At 38.7% G+C, this 18,982-nt stretch overlaps 2 protein-coding genes across 3 annotated transcripts; both read left to right on the top strand.

Annotated features, from left to right (window-relative positions):
• The first annotated feature begins 868 nt into the window (after positions 1-868).
• On the top strand, positions 869-11,924 carry LOC105040957 (auxin response factor 15). 2 transcript variants are annotated; one of them, XR_003800275.2, is made up of 12 exons: positions 869-1,516; positions 1,626-1,682; positions 2,174-2,353; positions 2,618-2,702; positions 3,279-3,369; positions 3,454-3,612; positions 6,689-6,808; positions 6,884-6,959; positions 10,129-10,285; positions 10,372-11,246; positions 11,347-11,512; positions 11,602-11,924. XR_003800275.2 is itself a non-coding variant. In XM_010917725.3 (12 exons), the coding sequence occupies exons 1-12, from the start codon at positions 1,139-1,141 to the stop codon at positions 11,672-11,674; spliced, it is 2,442 nt and encodes an 813-aa protein (XP_010916027.1). In that variant the 5' UTR covers positions 911-1,138; the 3' UTR covers positions 11,675-11,924. The 2 variants fall into 2 exon arrangements, 1 of the variants encoding a protein (XP_010916027.1); XM_010917725.3 differs by having other exon boundaries at positions 911-1,516; positions 11,322-11,512.
• A 1,028-nt stretch (positions 11,925-12,952) lies between these two features.
• On the top strand, positions 12,953-15,281 carry LOC105040958 (uncharacterized). Its single transcript, XM_010917726.4, is given in 6 exon segments — positions 12,953-12,961; positions 13,061-13,286; positions 13,727-13,771; positions 13,868-14,091; positions 14,093-14,503; positions 14,741-15,281. Coding segments are annotated over 6 exon segments (1,365 nt in total). The 3' UTR covers positions 15,191-15,281.
• Positions 15,282-18,982: the final 3,701 nt, after the last annotated feature.

Genomic DNA, 18,982 nt, shown 5'->3' with positions numbered 1-18,982 from the left:
AGCCTACAGCGGACTCCCCTACTCCCTCGCCTACGACTCTACGGTCACTGGTCACCACTCCAGGGCATGACCGTAATTTCCAGGCCCTCTCTTTAAAATCCAAACACATACATCCATCATCGGTGCCATGCGATGGCATGCCATGATGAACCCAGCCAGTGAGGAGACACGGCATCCGGAAAAAAAGCAGAACGGCTTCACGTCTTGTCATCTGATACTCCACTAAATAACCCGGCATCAGAGGTTCACAGTCCATGCACTGCACAAAAGCACCCGCACAAATACAAAATTAAACAGAAGTAAAGAGGCCCAGCAACAGCGGCAGGGCGGTACAGCAACAGCGGCAGACTGCTGCAGCACCAGCAGAGACACACCAATAACGATAAGAGAGAGAGAGGAAGTGGGGTTCCATCGCCCAGCCTAACCCATCTCAACCCTCTTGTCCTTCCCTCATCCTAATCTCACTTGTTGATTCCCATAATAATCCCTTCAAAGCCCAGCAGCCAGGGCAACATCACTCCAGAGACGGCAGCTCCGAAGAGGGAAACAGAGACATTAAAGTAGAAAAGGGACGGAACTGGGATGCAAGAGTGATGTCCACAGAGAGAGAAAGAGGAGAGAGGAATGCAGCAAGATTGAAAGGGGAGCGGGGGGGGGGGGGGGGGTGGGCGATGGTGCAGATAGTACGGAAGGGGCATTGTTAGCCGGTCGCTTTTGACCCCTCCGCTTTTGGCAAAGCTGATGTTATTATAGGAGGAGGCCGAACAAGACACAGAGATAGACACGGGGAGGGAGGAAGCCAAGGGAGGGGAAGAGAGAGAGAGAGAGAGAGAGAGAGAGAGAGTGTGTGTGTGTGTATTAAAAAAAGAAAAAAAAAAAAAAAGAGGAAAGAAAAGCTCTAGCCTGTTAGCCTTGGCTACTCCGCCTTCCTCCGCGGTCTCTTGCTGTCCCTCCACGCGAGCAAGACGATGAAGATGCATCGCTCCATCATCGCAGCATTGCTTCCTCCGCCGTAGTTCTTCTTTTAGTCCCACACCGGAGACCCCACCCGTTGTCCCCTTCTCCATATCTACTCCCCTTCTGGGCTTTTCCGTTCTTCTTTCTGCTTCTCTTTGGCGGGGAGTGTTGGGAGGAGGGGATGGGTATCGATCTGAACACGATCGAGGAGGAGGAGGAGGGAGAGGCGGCGGAGCACCCGACGGCGCTCCAGCCAACGCAAACCCATCACCACCACCACCACCACCACCACCACCACCGGCAATACCCTCATCCTCCGCTGCCGGCTGCGGCGTCGGGCGGAGGAGGAAGTTCTTCTTCTGGGGCCTCGCCGCCGGTGTGCCTGGAGCTGTGGCACGCGTGCGCGGGGCCGCTGATATCCTTGCCGAGAAAGGGGAGCGTGGTGGTGTACTTGCCGCAGGGGCATCTCGAGCAGCTCGGAGACGGCGGCGGCGTGGGGCTCCTCCGTTACGATGTGCCTCCCCACGTCTTCTGCCGCGTCCTCGATGTCAAGCTTCACGTCGGTTTCTTTCTATTTTATTTCTTTCTCCCATTCCTAGGGTTTGCGAAGCGTTGTGTTGGACGCTCTTTCCTAATGCCATTTAATTTTTTTTTTAAAAAACTTTCAGGCAGAGGAGGCTACAGATGAAGTCTACGTGCAGCTATCCCTCGTTGGTGAAAGCGAGGTTAGGATTCTTCCTACAGATGTTAAAATTCACTTTCCCCTTCTTTTCCTTTCAAATATTTTCGTTTTTCTGAATAAATGCAGGTGATCTTTAGTGGAAAGACGAAAATTTTGACGCTTTTTATCCCTTATTTTGGGGTAAATTCGGATTTCTTATACCAATCTAGAAATTTTTTTTGGGTCCTGTTTTTAATCCTTTCTTCATCCTGTTTTCAAGTATTGAAATGTTTGAGTAACTTCCCATTTTTTATGTAGATATTGGTTTTATTGTTTATAAAGTTGGAACTTGGAATCCATGCTGATGTTTGTGTAGAATAAGATTTATTATTGGTTCTACGATGCAATTGGAAATGATTCTTATTTGTGAAAAAAATGAAGCTTTTCTCCAAGGTTCCTTTCCGATAATGTTATAGAAGATGCAGAAATGGGTTTCATTGCTCCAGTCCACTTCAGTGCCATTTTCTTATTTTATAAAGATCCAACTTGGTTCAGGAAGTTGAGCGGCAGTTGCAAGAAGGTGAAGTTGAAGGAGATGAGGAAACGGAGGTTGATGGTGCCAGCAAGACACCGACGCCTCACATGTTTTGCAAGACTCTCACTGCTTCTGACACGAGTACACATGGTGGATTCTCTGTTCCACGCCGAGCTGCCGAGGACTGTTTCCCTCCCTTGGTAAGTGTGGAGAAATTGTACCTGGTACTCTGTCCATCCATTGGTAAAATAAAAAGAAGAAGAAGAAGAAGAAGAAAAAAACATGGAGTCCCTTTTGGATGAATTAGTACCTGTTGAAGTTGAAACATGGACAGCCTTGCTCCATGTTTACTTTGTTTTTTCTTTGTTTTTTTCTGGAATGAGTTTAATTTTTTGTCCTTCTTGATGTTGAAGAAGGCTCATATGTTGTACCTACTCCTTTTTTTTTTTCCTAAATGTTATTAGGACTATAAGCAGCAGAGGCCTTCTCAGGAGCTTGTAGCCAAAGATTTGCATGGCACAGAGTGGCGGTTCCGTCATATCTACAGGGGTATGTTCAGAGAAAGCCATATTTAGTAGTATACTTCCATTATTTGGGAAGAAAATTTATCACCATTAAAATAAAGTTCATGTTTGTAATTTCCATAATTTTTACCACTGAAAGATGGAAGAAAAAAGGTCATTTACCATGTTGGTTGCAGTTTCAATTATTTGGCTTGTTTTGTTGCATTAGTTGGTCGTAGAAGTTTGATCGACTGCTTTACAAGATATTGTTGTCTTGTTCAAGTGGCAAGTATGCATTATAGATCTTTGAACCTTCTAGAACACCTTACATGCAGTTTCTATCATTCTATGCAGTTCCTACTTCCCTGTTCAATATATTATATGTCTCACACACTTTAAAACTGATCAATGGACTATTTTACATTGTTCTGAAACTGTGATTTGGGAAAACTCATGAATTACCAGTTACAATTACCTGCCTGTCAAGCATGCTTTTTGTCCATTTAGGAAATCTTTGCAGACACTCTTATGTTGTGTTGTGAATATGGCATCATGTGCCTCGGTAGAATCAGCTGTGAGATTCAATATTTGCCTGATTGTTTGAATGGGCATGCTTCTACAGGACAACCACGTAGGCATCTGCTCACAACAGGATGGAGTGCATTTGTGAACAAGAAGAAACTTGTCTCAGGAGATGCTGTGCTTTTTCTTCGGTATAGAAATTAAGGACTGGTGGAGTGCCGTATGTGTCTATGCCTTTTGTATGTCTCTTAAAATTAGTGTTTTCTTGCGTTTAGGGGTGACGATGGGGAGCTCAGGTTGGGCATCCGCAGAGCTGGGCAACTCAAGAGCAGTATTCCTTGTTCAGTATTAAATAATCAGAACCTGAACGCTTTCGGTGCTGTGGTTAATGCTGTTTCCACAAAAAGTGTGTTCCCCATCAACTATAACCCAAGGTATGTTGAATATAGACCATAGAGGAAGCTTGTGCCGTGAGGATCTTTGTATGTTTTTCTGTCAGTGCTTCATTATGTGCAAACTGTATAAGTTAAAAATAAAACATGCATTATTGGTAGCATTTGCTGATAGTCTGTTTGGTAATATGCATTTCAGAAATTGAATGCAGCAAACCAAGGTTTGCCGTATTGGTCGGTACCGGTGTGTATCGACTGTACTGGTACTGAACTGATATAAGCGGTATGGAGGGTGTGCCGACACTTAGCATGTCGAACCGGCTCTATACTGGATGTACCGATACTGTAATAAAATGATACTGCTACATAGTCTGGTACCAAAATGGTGTGCCTTGCAACAACTTTTCAAGTCCGTATCCCTTGTTAAATTATGAGTGTTATATATAAGTTAAAATTCTAATTCCTGAACAAACCCATGAACAGAAACTTTGAATTAATAATATCTTTTAATGTTGGAACCCCACATTTTATGCTCATGTAAATATATGTAGCTGAGCTGTGCTTAAAATCCTGAAACTTGTTCACTTTGTTTGGGAAACCAATTCAAGAAAATGGCTCCAAACTTAATTTGGTTGATGCTACTTGGGTTTGTTCCCAATTATGGGTACGTGCTGAATTGGAGACAAAGAAAGAGCAGCATAAACAATTGGAGATAGAAAAGATGCATATTCAAGGGTAAAGCTATGACATAATCGAAAATTGTAATTCAAGAATGGGGAAAAGATGTGAAGATTCCTTTCTCTTTCCTTCCTCTTCTTCCTTGTCGTCTACCCCACTTTCCATTTTCTCAACCCCCACTCCCCGAAAGAAACAGGGGTTCTGTAACTTTGTTCTCTTGTCTACATAGACACCTTAGGGGAGGGCAATTAAGAAAGTCACTTTAGTTAATCGTGTTCATATAGGATAAGCGAGGTAGCTTAGGTCATTAAGTTCCAAAAAACTAGGATGTTGCATTGATGACAATAAACTAATTGTGTATAAGGTGTTCCATAGAGCCAAGACTAACATTCAATCAATATGCCCGACCGAAGCATTTTGGGTGATTGAGATGTATATATTTTTAAGCATATCATGTCAAATTGTATCCCAAGTGATTGACATGCATACATTGACTATTAAAATATAATGTATTATATCAAATATTTTTATATTTGTGAATCCTGTTTTAAACCATTCCTATATTTGGATAAAAGAAGTCATTCAAGGAGCCTATTGGTTGTTTTGGCAACATGGTTGTAGTCATGGGAGACAAACTACCAAGCTTGTTAGTAGATTAGCAATTTGTTTGTTTCTCATTTGTTGTTCTTGTATTTCCCGACTAAATTGCCTTCTTCATTAGATCTGTTTAGTGGCCTGAGTATGACATCTTCACTATATGGCTAGTGTCTGGCCTCCCATGTATTGTTGCTTTCGGTGATTGCCAGAGAAGTTGAAGTGCATTATCCTGAATCCATACAAGGTTAGAAACCAAGCCATTAAAGGCTAGAGAAGCTTGTGACTTTGTATTAGGACAAGGGAAGCACATCACATAGGAGATGAAGGAGGGTGGCTACCATGACCTAGTTAGTCTTGAGATGATATCGGACAAGGATTTGTTCGTTGGCGGATTTGGAAAGTGATTAGCAAAGAGTACCTTCACTTGGATTCAGTAATTATTTTAACCAGGTACAAGATAAGTGTATAAGATGTCAGGTAGTGGGTGACAGCCATCATAGCGTGACCTCATGAGCCTCTGTATTTATATTCTCAGGAAAGGGTCAATTGCTTTTAAGCCAATTATTTTTGATATGCTGATAATAGCAGCAAGGAGGCTGAGTTGCACAGAACCATGTTGGTTATGAGTGTGGATAAAGATGAGTTATTATGTCATGGGCATAAATTCTATGGCAGCTGCTATGAGAAATCTGATGTATCTTTTAACATCAAGATCTGTAAGTTCTACCAAACAATTATCTGTTGGAGAATAATCTTAATAATCTTACTACCATTTGCTTCAATGCTCCAACAGTTTCTGTATTTGGTAAGAAATATGTATTCGTGCTACATTGGCAACCGAACGAAATGGTGGTTTCATATCAATGGTCATGTTTCCATGTTGAAATGTTCACAGTGTTACATATTAACACCAAAGGGTTATTGCTCTGTTATATGATTTCATGCTTCTGTCTGTGTATCTTTGCTAAGCCTCCATGAAATGGTTCTAAAAGGATAAGGTTCAATTGATAGACACTAGAAATTGTCATTTTATGCAGATTGTTCACTGAAAATTTCTGAACTTATTAGTTAATTATGAGGTTTCAAGTCCCAGTTTGTTTCGGCTTATCCCAATCATCTTGGATGAGATTGGTGAGATATTGGACCTAGGATGGGGTCGAGACACTGGTACTTCTAGATGTGGATCTTCCTAGTTGTACTAGTTAGTACCTGCTGGTACAAACTGTCTGTTGACCAGCACCAGCTGGTACACACCAATACTAGCTGGGTTGTGTCAATAATTGGTGCTTGAACCTCTTTTCTTTTCCCTGCTTGCTTGGCACGGGAGAGGTGGGAAGAGAGAAGGGAGAGAATGGAAGCAAGACAAAGGGAGCTTAGATCTAGGCTCTACTCATAAGATCTAGCCTCTTCCATAACCTTGATCATGGGCTCAAAAACCTTTCCTAATCCTCAATTATGACATTAAAAAATGTTAAAAATCTTTTAAAAAATCATTAAAAACAATAACTAAGATAAATAACTTTGTCATCCCAGTGAATTATCAGGATGCCAAGCCATCCCAAATTTTTGGATGATAATGTCCTGGTACCATGTAAACCCTAGTCCATGACTGGTACTAAATTGTATATTTCATGTTTAACCTTGAAAACATTCTTCCCTTTAGAGTGATTATCTGTTCTTTTTTAATAATGTTTTCTATGCCAATGAATCACAATATTTTGGTGTGGACACTTTGTCCAACTTTAGTGTTGGTACTAAATTGTCATGCTATAGTTGCTAGTAACCAGTCACTTTTAAGTTCATCTCTAGTTTGCTTTCTACATTTTAAGTTAAAATCTTGCAGGTCAAGCCAATCAGAGTTCATCATTCCCTACTGGAAATTCAGAAAGAGCTTTGGTTGTTCGGTTTCTATTGGAACAAGGTTTAAAATGCGAATTGAAAGTGAAGATGCTGCAGAGAGAAGGTTTGAAACAAGATAGATAGAACTAAAACACTTCAGTTTATTTATTGAATAACTTTTTTTGCACCTTTTTTGTAGATACACAGGATTGATTACTGGAATTGGTGATGTTGACCCAATTAGATGGCCTGGCTCAAAATGGAGATGTCTTTTGGTATGACTTTGTACTCCATTGCAGATGTAATGCTTCATTTATAGTGTTTACAAGTGGAAGCGTTCTACATCATGATTTTGCAGTAGAAATTATCCTTTTCACTTCATGGCAGATATAAAAGTATATTACCCGATTATGGTCCTGATAATCTGAGGTCTAGGAGGGGCAAATTGGGGACAGATGTAAACTTTGTTATTTTTTTGCATAAAGTGACTGCCCCAGGACTCGAATCCGCACCATTGTGCTATTTAGCCCAAGCCTTTTACCATTGTACCAAGCAATAACCCCTTCATAACAGATATCTTCTACCAAACTATCAATTATTAATTTACATAAACAAGGGTGATTTGAATAGCTATACTAATTGAATTTTTGATCCATTAATGCTGAATGGTTAAAGAGATGAAGCTTTGATGGATATATAAAAGGATGAAACAAAGATCTTTAGAATTTAAAAAAAAAAAAAGAGAGATAGCAAATGTTAAAACATTTTTGGTGGATGGAAATTAAAATCAGATTCAAGAATTTGGCTTGAAATTGTACTGATGTATCCTTGATAGGACTCTTATGTTGTATTTCTTGGGCTTTGAGTGCATATATTGTGGTTGTTTTTAGTGCAAAGGATATTTTCTGAAACAAACTAATCACCGGGTTTGCTGAAAGTTTACAGCAAATCTGAGCTTCGCTTAGTCCTGTTAAGGACGAGAAGAAAATAAAAGAATAGTGCTGGGGTTCATGGGAGTGATTAAGGATGAAGTATGATGCTTTGCTAATATCATAGTGTGTTAGTATGCGAGGAGAGAAGCTTAATAAAACAACAAGAATATATAAAAAGAAAAGAGGACCGGTGCCATCACGTCAACAAATTACTTAGGTCTCAAATCTAGCATTGCTAGAGTAAATACATTTGAACATCATCTACAGTAAAAAGACATAAAAGCTTTGCTTTATTTCTCAAACTCTGATGTACGGATTAAAACAGAGTTATATTCCATATATAGGCCCTCATGGATTCCATGCAGCCTCAGGCGAGGCAAGCACGAATAGAAAAGAATCCATATCCTTAGACGATATGTAAGGACTCTAATTTTCCTCCAAAAAAAAAAAAAAAAAAAAAAAGAAGCTAACTGTCCTTCCTAAATTTGACATGAAAGAAACAAACAAACAACAAACAAAAAAAAAGAAACAGTCACAACGTGAGTAATTTGGATTCCTATACAACACCATGTAGAAATGGTATCTAAATTTTTTAAAACTTTAGAACTTTATAAACCCAACCTATACAAAAACTAACCAAAATTAGGACTTGAAAACAAACTATAAGATCATTCCAAAAAAGTTGTTGACTTGACTGCTTAAGAAATTGTAATTTGCACGAAAATTTACATTGTGCAAAATTCCTGAGATAAAAATATAAAATTTAAATTGCTGATATACTCTTAATATAACTTGCTGGTGAGATCTAAAATAAACCTGGCATTTCCGGATCAGCAATATTATTAGCTTGAATGCAAAGGGGCTATGGAACAAAAGTAACAAAATTGACAATTGTTTCAAAAAGCCAACAGGCAATAAAATACTTAGAGAATAGCTACTTCAGGCGGTCTCCATTGGCTTGGTAAAAGTATATACTGTAAAGCACTAAGAGACATGTTCTTTTTGCATGATGAACTGTGCATGAGCAATAACCCAAATGTTGAGAAACAGATGTTGGAGTGCCGAACATGAAAAGTAAATGTTGCCAGGTAAGCCTGATCTAGTTTTGATGGCCCTTTGGGCATTGAACTTCTACCTCTTTCGCTGCTCATGAAACAAAATTTCTATTATTATTGTTATCATCGAAGAAGATATATTATCTAATAGGATACCAAAACAGTACATGGAGATGCAATTCCATTGGAAATGAAAATAGGGCTTAGCTTAGTCACTTTTGATGGCTAAAGATAATGACATTGTGTGAGGTTTCTTTACCTTGGATATTTCTAACAAAGAATTGTGATAAATGAAGAGTTGACTGTAGGAGTTAAAGCTAAGTATATGAAGTGGAGTGGTATTTCAGGGACCTATTCAATCCAAGTATGCCTTGGCAACTCGTGGCAATATGGCCCACTGTGTTGCATGGTTCAAAATGCCTAGCAATAGAAATGGCACAAGCATGCAAGATATGGTATGAGTAGAATATTGAAATGGACATTGTGTAAGCAGAACTAATACAGTGAAGAATACACTAATAAGAAGGCATAGGACTTGCACAGAACATGGATAAACTAATAGAGAACTGAATATATAAGGGTTAGTGCAGCACAGATTTGAGGAAGCCCCAGGGAGGGAATGCGTTCTGGTCTGTGTTGAAGCATCATGAAAGAGCAAGAATACCTGAGCTAATATGGAATTTAGTTTTGAGAAAGGATTTGCAAGCTTGTAATTGCACCAAATGCAGCTCATCAAAGGAATTATCAGTGAAAAAAGGTCTGTAGTTTCAACTTTAGTTGGGACAAGACATCATTGGTATGGATGTACATACATGTTTATATATTAATGCAGAGATACGTTGTGTGTATAAGTTAAACTACAAGCTAATTTATTCCCAAATTCTATTGAACATATATTATTGGCGATCACGAATGTGATTCATCCTGTTAAGTATTATGTATATTATAACTACGGAAAGACATAAATGGTTTGTGGGGTGTCTACCAATCCATTAAATGGATAAACCGGTAGTTACATGTGGACTCATTAAAGGAGACAATAAATTGTAGGTATAGAATGCATGCCAAGTTTATTAGTAGGTATTGCATATCTAGGTTCCACATTATTGGTAATGATCTACACCGCTTGAAGCATATGGACAAAAATTCAGTTAGTTTGGATTTTGGTGAAAACATAAATTTGATCAAATCATTTTGTCTTGCCAATAAAAACAGTACACCCTTTTGCCAATTTGATACACCTCTTTTCCACTGATATTCCTGAATCCTCTTATTGGAGTTTGGAGAATTGATTTCCTGTAGAACTTCTTGAAATTGATGCGCATGTGAAAGTATCCGTCAATTTCCATCTGGAACTGCATATTTTCACTCTATTAGCTTCTGATATATATGTATATATATATATATATATATTTTCCTTGAAGTGTTGCTCTCTATTATTCTGCTTGTTTGGCTAGGTGAGGTGGGATGATGACACCAGTAGGCAAAACAGGGTTTCTCCCTGGGAGATTGAACCTACTGCTTCAGTTTCACCCTCTAATGGTGCGACCACATCTGGTTCAAAGAGAACCAGAATTTGGCATAACTCAATCAGTCAAGATTTTCCACTTCCAAGTAAGTTCTTGTTGTATAATTGAAGCTCTTCCCATAGACAGCTTCTTCTCATTGTATAACATTTGATGGTATATCATTTTCTGCAGATGGAAGTGGGTATTCAGACTTAGCGGAGCCTGCCAGGCTCCCCAAGGTCTTGCAAGGTCAAGAAATTATGGGTTTGAAAACTCATTATTGTAATGATATATTGAAGTCTCAGATATCCGAAGTAAGAAATCATCAGCTATCTGAAATTAAAAGATGCATCGCTGATGCAAGCAGCTGCATGCTAGCTGGTTCAGGAAGTGGTTTCAGGATTCCAGTTGGCAATTCTGATTTTCCCTACAAGAGCTTTGGAGAATATGTTAGATTCCATAAGGTCTTGCAAGGTCAAGAAATAGTTTCATCAATTCCGGCATATCAAGGAGCTCCAGCTGATGCCCGGATTGAAAATGGTGGATTAAGAGTCTTCAGCCAAGCACCCGGTGCTGGAAGTAGATGGCCTGCATCATTTCAGGAATTCAACAGTCTTGCGAACTCATGTACTACATCGTCAGCTCAAGTTTCTTCTCCGTCATCTGTGCTAATGTTTCAGCAGGCAAGTTCACAGCTTCCACGTCCCAATTCGGTGTATAACGTCCCCAACCATGGTAAGGGAGAGAGAAGCAATTTATCTGGTTTGTTTGACACAGGAAAGAAAGAATCCTTGCCATGCCCACCTTGTTACACGGGATATGATTGCATTAAAGAACATTATGGAGTAGAGGAAGTTCTTACTTCTGATCATTCCAACAGAAACATACTCCCTAGCAGCAGAAAAAGTTGTAGACTATTTGGTTTCCCTTTGACTGAGGTGAATCCAGTAGCAAATGGAGTAGATGGCGCTCCAATGGCATCTTCATCATTAAGGAATTTTGAAACATCTTTTGCACCATTAAAGCCACAAAAATCAGCTAAATTGGATGGGCCTAGTTGCACGAATGTAAGCTTTCCTTATGTTCTGGATGCTACGCCTCTTTACGTTGCTCTTTGGTTTGTTTTAAGATTAATATTGCAGGTTTACAAGCTTGGGAGTGTTACAGGCAGGGCTATTGATCTCTCGAAGCTTGGTGGATATGATGATCTGATGTGCGAGCTGGAGCAGCTGTTTGATATGAAGGGGCTTCTGAATGATCCACAGAAAGGATGGGTAGTAGTATATACTGCTGCCGCAGATGACATGATGCGTGTAGGGGATGTTCCTTGGCAGTTGAGTGTTGCTTCAACAATCCACTTATCAACTATATAATGCCTCTAATTGTAACGTACATCAATTTAATATTTTGCTTGTTCTGCAGAAAATTTCGTAACACTGCATCCAAAATTTTGATTTACACTCGTGATATGGTGGAAGCGGTGGCATGTCGCTGATGCCTGCAGTTGCTCTGCTGGACCTTTTTCTGTGGCTAAGCCTCTTCATTTATTTTATCTTCATGCATCAAGAATTCACCAACAAGGAGATGAATCCAGTATTGGATGTGGAATCAAATTATCCTTTTTCTTTTGTTTAATGCTATTCCAGAGATTCGTTATATCCTGGGTTATGATACTGGAATCCAAACCTTTTGTTCCTGCCACTTGAATGCTGTATTCATGTTTGCTTAAGGAGCATACTTTTCTATCATAAGTTCGTCAAGATCTAAGAGGATGTTTGGTAGCATATAATTATGAGAAGATTATATATAATTTTGCAATAAATAGTTAGATTATATTATTTGTTTTGTCATTTTTATAGATAATGCTGTATTATATGTAATGTAGTATTACTTCATAAAGAGATAATCTGATTAGCTAAAAAGAGATGGGTACGTGATTTCATGTAATTTTTTAATTTCGTAATCTTACAACAAGAATCAAAATATTTTTATTAAAATAAATTAAAATATATATTGAATAAATTATAGATAGTTTTAGTTAGTGATAATATAAAAAAAAATATAATGAATGGTTCCAGCGGGCAGCGTTATTGAAAATAGTTGGATTTTGAAATTAATAATCAATAAAAAAAGATAGAGATATTTTAAAAAAATTAATTTATATTTTATATAATTTAAATTATATATTAAATATTATTGGACATATCAAATACTGTAATGTAAAATTTTTTATTATTTTATTAAGTAATCATATATTTTTTTATAATTATATTATCATAATAATATTATCTATGTAGTGCATCAAAAATTTCTTAAGATTAAGGTTAATATCTGAATCTTTAGAAGTATGTGATGGTGCACTTTGCACATCTACGGACATGATTTAATTAGATACATGTTTTTATTTGTTTGAATGGCCTATAGCTTATTTCACTAGATTAACTCACTTAGCATGCGGAGATTCTAGTTTGTCCAAGTTCCAATCCGGAAAGCAGAATCTGACGGGTCCATCAGAGGTCTGGATGGGCTTGAATCAAGGAGAGACATTTAGATTAAACAAAATTCATTATATTTGCCGCTTGGTTTGCCTCGCGAAAGGCATGGAAGGCCCTCCATTACTGGTGCTCAACTGTTGAAGACATGACCTGATGGATATCGGTTGAAGAGGTCTGCCTGTTTGTTTCAACTCATTTATCTATGCTTAATATATTAGATTTTTCATATATATCTTCATAAATTTAACTAAGCTAGGTCTACTATGCATCCGCTAGTCATGAAGATGGTTACCTGTCAGCCAGAGTTTTTTTTCCCCTCTGATCTGGGAAAATAAAATTGTAGAGATAGGTACAAATTGCAATAGTACTGGTTGTTTGGCAGATAGCCAACCATTGGACCATCAAGGACCACTTGCTGTGCCCGCTGTATTGGAGAGTACCGGTGGGAGGTACAGGAAGCTCCATACCGGATCCAATCCCAATCTCAGAAAGCAGCCACCGCTCTCATTATTGCTCCCCGGAAAATGAGTAACTCCATGATTGCGTTCGCGAGCTGCATCCCCCATGTGACCTTGTCGGTCTTCACCACCTCGGTCTGGGCTCACCACCTCGGTCTGGGGCCCACGCAGATATGCCCAGCCGAACCACCCTTCGCCTCTCCCATCTCTCTCTCTTCTGTCTCCCGACAGGGACCGGTCCACTTCCCCCGGCCCACTCGAACCGGAGCCCACGATGGAGGCCGGCACTTGGGACGGATAAGGCTCACCTCCCAGTCATACGTTATCATCTTGGATGCTCCTGACTAGCAGTGGCGCGACTGGGATGAAACATCCTATTTCCATCAATTATTTGTGAACACGTAGGTTTATCGATCCAATTTAGATGGAACAATAGTTATCCCTGAGATAGGATAGCGATCCTCAGTCAGCTGTTATCCTGGATTTACTGGTTGTTTGTTTGATTGAAAGCGTTTACAAGTCTCCGGAGATGGCCTATCCACCATTTGGATTAACGACAAATCTGCTCTTAGGAAATATACTGCCATGTGACAGGCGTCTCAGCACATGCTGCCACCTCTCTGCAGCTGCGCTCGGCTGGTAGGTCCAAATATCCGCTTTAAATGGTGGCTTGATGTGGGAGCATTATATGTTCAGCAGACACCGAGATCATGCAATTAGAAAATGCCAGCTAAGACGCTGCTCAAGCACCTCGCGGATTTGGTCTACTCGGTGGACTGGAAGTGGCCGTCCTTGTGTACGTGGACGTTCGACGCAAACAGCGAATCTCTCTTGGCTCTTGCGTTACACAACTAACTGTAGAAAAAAAGAAGGGGAAAGAGCAATTGCCACTCACGGCCCAACCAAAAGGTTCCCCATACCTCTTCTTCTCCCTCTCTTCTTCCACTTTTTGTTCTCTCTCTCTCTCTCTCACCCCCTGTAGCTAAAAGGATGAGTCTTGATTTAGAGGAGGAAACCGCAAGTGGGTCTTCGACATCTGTAGCCAAGGATGGCACACAGCTGGTGCCCATGGATCTTTTGGACGAGTACTGGTTCTTCCACAACACCCTCAATACAAGAAGGCTCCCTCCAAGGTCTCCACCTTCTCCAAACAAAGGCAATGAATCATCAGGTGTAGGTACTTCGACCGAGAAGCCCTCGGAGGACATCCGGATTGCCCCTCGTCCCTTGCTTGCAACTCCACCTCGCGTCGGACCGGACGGGGCTGGCCGAGAAGAGGTGGCAGTCCCTTCCGAGTCGAGCAATCCCAAGCTGCGTCACTCTCTGAGTTCTTTGGATGACCGTCACCGCCTACAGTACTCCTCTTCCAAGGTAAAAGAACAAGCTTCACCTTTATGCCTTGGACTCTATTTTGTCTGGTTGGTACTCGGCATGGAATCTGATGCAATTCTTTTCGACACGCGTCGCTACACCTTCCTATTACGCGCAATTCACCCCTTACCTAATCTTACTATGCGATGCATATAATCCATTAACCAACAAGCTATATATTAAGACATAATTAAGATCTTCTCCCTAATCTTACAATGTTTGATTGATTGCTTTCAGAGAATAATTGCACCTATTCCAAGCATTAATTCAAGACGGCGACAGCCACGAGACATCAGGGTTGAAGGGATCAACAAGTATTGTGCCAACCAGCATTATCTCATCCGAGAAGCAAATTATCGGAAAGCATTCCAAGAGAAGAAGTGGAAGAGCTTGAGTGACCTTGAATTCATTGAGGTGCAAGGATTCAAGGACTTGGGCTTTGTGTTCGACGAGGAAGGGACGTCGAGTGCTAGCCTAGCAAATGTGATCCCGGGCCTTCGCGACAAGAAGGCCGGCGAATTAGGCGACGACAAGGTGAGGAGACCGTATCTATCGGAGGCATGGTTTGTGCAAAGATCAGCCCCTCCCATGATCAAATGGGTGGATAAAAGATCGGCGGCAGACATGAAGGAGCAGCTGAAGTTTTGGGCCAGGGCCGTGGCGTGCAACGTCCGGCAGGAATGCTAAGCACCATTTCCGCAAACACATTCAGTTGTAATCCATCCTTACTTGTAACGAGAAAGTTTGTTTACTTATTATCTAAGCTTTCCTGCAAGAATAGAGTATAACCCTCTCAATGGTCATCCCTATAAATCACCCGGGAGGCTGGAATTCAACGCGGTAAAGCCAGGCTCGGCGTTAAGGAAACAATAAATTATATGAACTTGGTTATAGTATGATACAGGTGATAATGAACATTGTGTTGGGGAGATGTGAGGCATCTTTCCTGAAAAGAAGAGATAAAAGTGATCATGTTGTCTGATAGGCATTTGCAATATATGCCTCTGTCCGCAGCCTACTTGTAGGAATTTTCTCTAGCTTAAACATGTGATAGGTTGATAGGACAAGATTATGAGACATATGAAATAATTTTAACTTTTGCATCGATATTGCAAAAGATAAAACGCCGAACTTTTTCTCTGTTTTAAACCATTTTTTAAAAGACTTGGATAGGCTATTTTCTACCTTATATCCGTGATTTTTTCATAATTTTTTCTTTTTTGATGTGAAAATGGAAGCATGAGGCCACCCTTTTATTCAGATACGAAGGGTTATTAGAGGCAACAGTTTTGAAAAACAAAAACCGAGGGACTCAGATGGAAGTTGAATCCCATCCCCATACCTAAGCAACAAAAGAGGATAGGGCTGATAATTCATGTTCGCAGATCATAAATAAATCATACCGATTCAAAGATATAACATAGATTAGTTCAATTCGAATACGATCTGTTTAATTTTAGAATTGATCTGTGAAACATGAATACGATACGAATATACATAAATTGATACGACATGATCCACCTGATACGATTAATAATAATATCGACTAGTCAAAAGGATACACGATCTATCTAATAATTCATTTAACTATTTAATTTATTAACAAAATTTAATTAAAATAATAAAAAATTAATTAAAAAATTAAAATAATATAAAAATATTTAATTACTTGTTATGCTAATTCATAGTTCTAAAACAAAGTTAAACAACTTTAAAAAATTAATCTTATTTACAAACACTCTTTATTTGCTTTTAAGTAATCTTAAAATAAATATGTTAAATATGTTTAAACATGTCGTGTAATCCGCTAAGTTTTAATTCTTTTAGTTAAACAGGTCAAAATAGATTACACGGATCAACCTGCTTAAGATACAAATTTACCGTATGATAAATGAGTCAACCTATTTATGATCAGAATCCGTTTATTCCAAATTTGAACTCATCTAAGTATGTATCGTGTCTGTGTCAACGGATCATGTCGAAAATTGTCAGATCTAAAAAAAAATTAAATTATTTTTTTTGCACTAAAGAATGATTGATCTACTTTCTCAATATCATCCATTGGATCATGCTCCACACAGATCTTAAGGCACTCTAAACTTCCTCGTTCATTGTGTAAAAAGCGATGGTTGCTTCGAGATCCATCAGTGAATTCATGCGAAGGAAGGTGAATCCTTCCTTCAAGCAAAAGACACAACCCCTCCCCGACAAAAGATGATATTATCCAAGTAATTAAGTACAATAATATGCTAAATTACATTAAGGTTTGCCGCTAGAGACTAAATTGAAAACTTCAAGAGGGTACCCGTATTAGACTAGGTAATGTTCATGCATAGATGCTTTGTACCGAACACCTAATTTAGATCGTTGTAGCATTGAAATGTAGAATATTTTGGTAGTATCGTACCATGCCTGACAACACATTATTTGGAGTGATGATATGCATTAGCAGACCGCTTGCATGATTTCCTATCGGATATAAATTTAATAAACTAGAGACCTGCATAGAAATTTTATATTAGTATTTAGTAACCCCAATACAGTTTTCCGCCAAAATTAGTGGAGCAGAATGTTCTACATGTATAATCTATCTCAATAATTATGGTATTTGATTAGGTAGCTGAGGTAGTCATCATTTTATGAGAGAGAGAGAGAGCTGGCATCCATGAGTTAGGTAGCTAGTTTAACATATTTTACGCAAGTTATTATATATATGCTCGCTAGTTACTATGCATTTATCCCTTTGTTTTAATATTTGAGTGAAGGTTATTACAACCATCGGTGAACATTAGCTATAAAAGCTCAAAAGGAAATAGCTCCATCCAATCACGGTTCAGGTTGACGCCAAACATGGTTCGTGTGCCATGCTAAATTGCACCAATTACCAAACAAGTTTATCAGCATTTATTTGAACTCCAATCTTATGGACACATGAAAACTCAATGTATCTGTATGTCAAGCTTTTTTCTGATACCCAAGTAGGGACCATTAGATGTGGTGACATTAGGGTTATTAGGTGGTTGCAGTTTTTCAATATAGTTACAAAAGTATCGGTCTGGTTTGATAAATACATTTGTAATTTTGAGACTTGAAATTATCTTATTTTTCCCCCTAAAATAATAGTTGAACAAACCGAGGTATCTTTATCGAAGTTAATCAGCAGTAGTTATAGTGGTGTGGAAAAATTAGCCCTCATAATCCTTGACAAATTAAGGACAAGCACTATGGCATTTTGATGATATATTAGGAATAGATATATGTACTCATATTTAGAATTTATGATAATCTAAAGGATGAAAAAAGTGCATTTTGTGAAACTAAAAGACCAAAAAAAAAAAAAGATTTGAAAGATATTGAAAGACGATGTTCATTTCTTTTTTAAGCCACCAATTAAAAAGATAATCAAAACTTTCTTTTACTTATTTGATTAGTGAAATTTTTAATCTATGTGAATTAAATTCAAAACATAATTATGTTTTGTTTTAGTCATTGTTTCATACTTTTCTGAATCTAGCTCCCATGTCACGTTCATGCAGTTTTTTTTTTTTTCTTGAGAAAGAGGGCCTATTCCCAACCCTTTACCCCATACATGCACCACCCTTAGCTAGGTCAAAGCCCAAGCCTCTGGGTGGACTGAGCTATTGCTGGTAAAACTAAGGATTTATATATGTGGGGGTTGGAGAGAGCCGATGACTTCCAGAACTGAACCCTCGTTCCTTGCCACAAATTGTGGCAAATGGCCTGTACGATCCAAAATAAAAATTGCTGGTATGTCCATGAAACATTGGTTATGCTAAGGAGTTCCACCTGTTACATGCACGGTAATCCTATTTTAGTCGGTTAGATTCTAGATTGTATCCAAATGGTTTGTAGATCTAAGATTCTTATGTTATTAATAGCTGCATTATGTGTTTTAATTCTTCTAAAATTTCAATCGAGTTAGTTTAAGAAAAGTTGAGCGAAGGAAGAGAGAGGCGGGGGAGGGGAGACCGGGAGCGGGAGCGGGAGTGGGAGAGGGAGAGATAGAAAGGTGGGGATACACACACACACATCATGTTTTTACAATAATACTCATTAATTAGATTTTCGGCTTATGTTGTTAAAAAGTACCCATTATAAAAATAACATTTAATTTGTAGTATAAATAGTTATTTTTGTATAATTTTTCAAGGGTATTAATGCAAAAGGAGAATAGAGTTATTTTACGTTTAAAATGGGTACCTATTAACATCATCAAACTAAAATTTAATAAAATATATGTAGTTGTGAAAATAGGATACTTAAAACTATATATATATACATATGCAAACAGTAATTTTTGAGGGGTAAATATGTAATATGCCAAAAGTCCGGGGTATGTATAAATAAATTTTTTTTTTCTCAGAAAATTACTTTTTCACCGATCCTACTGAATTTTTTCAAACATTCCTTAACTAAAATGTATTCGGTTAGGACTTAGGGCTTACTAACAGTATTATG

This window comes from Elaeis guineensis, chromosome 3 (assembly GCF_000442705.2).
Source record: "Elaeis guineensis isolate ETL-2024a chromosome 3, EG11, whole genome shotgun sequence".
Classification (NCBI taxonomy): Eukaryota; Viridiplantae; Streptophyta; class Magnoliopsida; order Arecales; family Arecaceae; genus Elaeis; species Elaeis guineensis.
The sequence above is the reverse complement of the archived record's forward strand: the minus strand, read 5'-3'. Positions and strand labels throughout refer to the sequence as shown.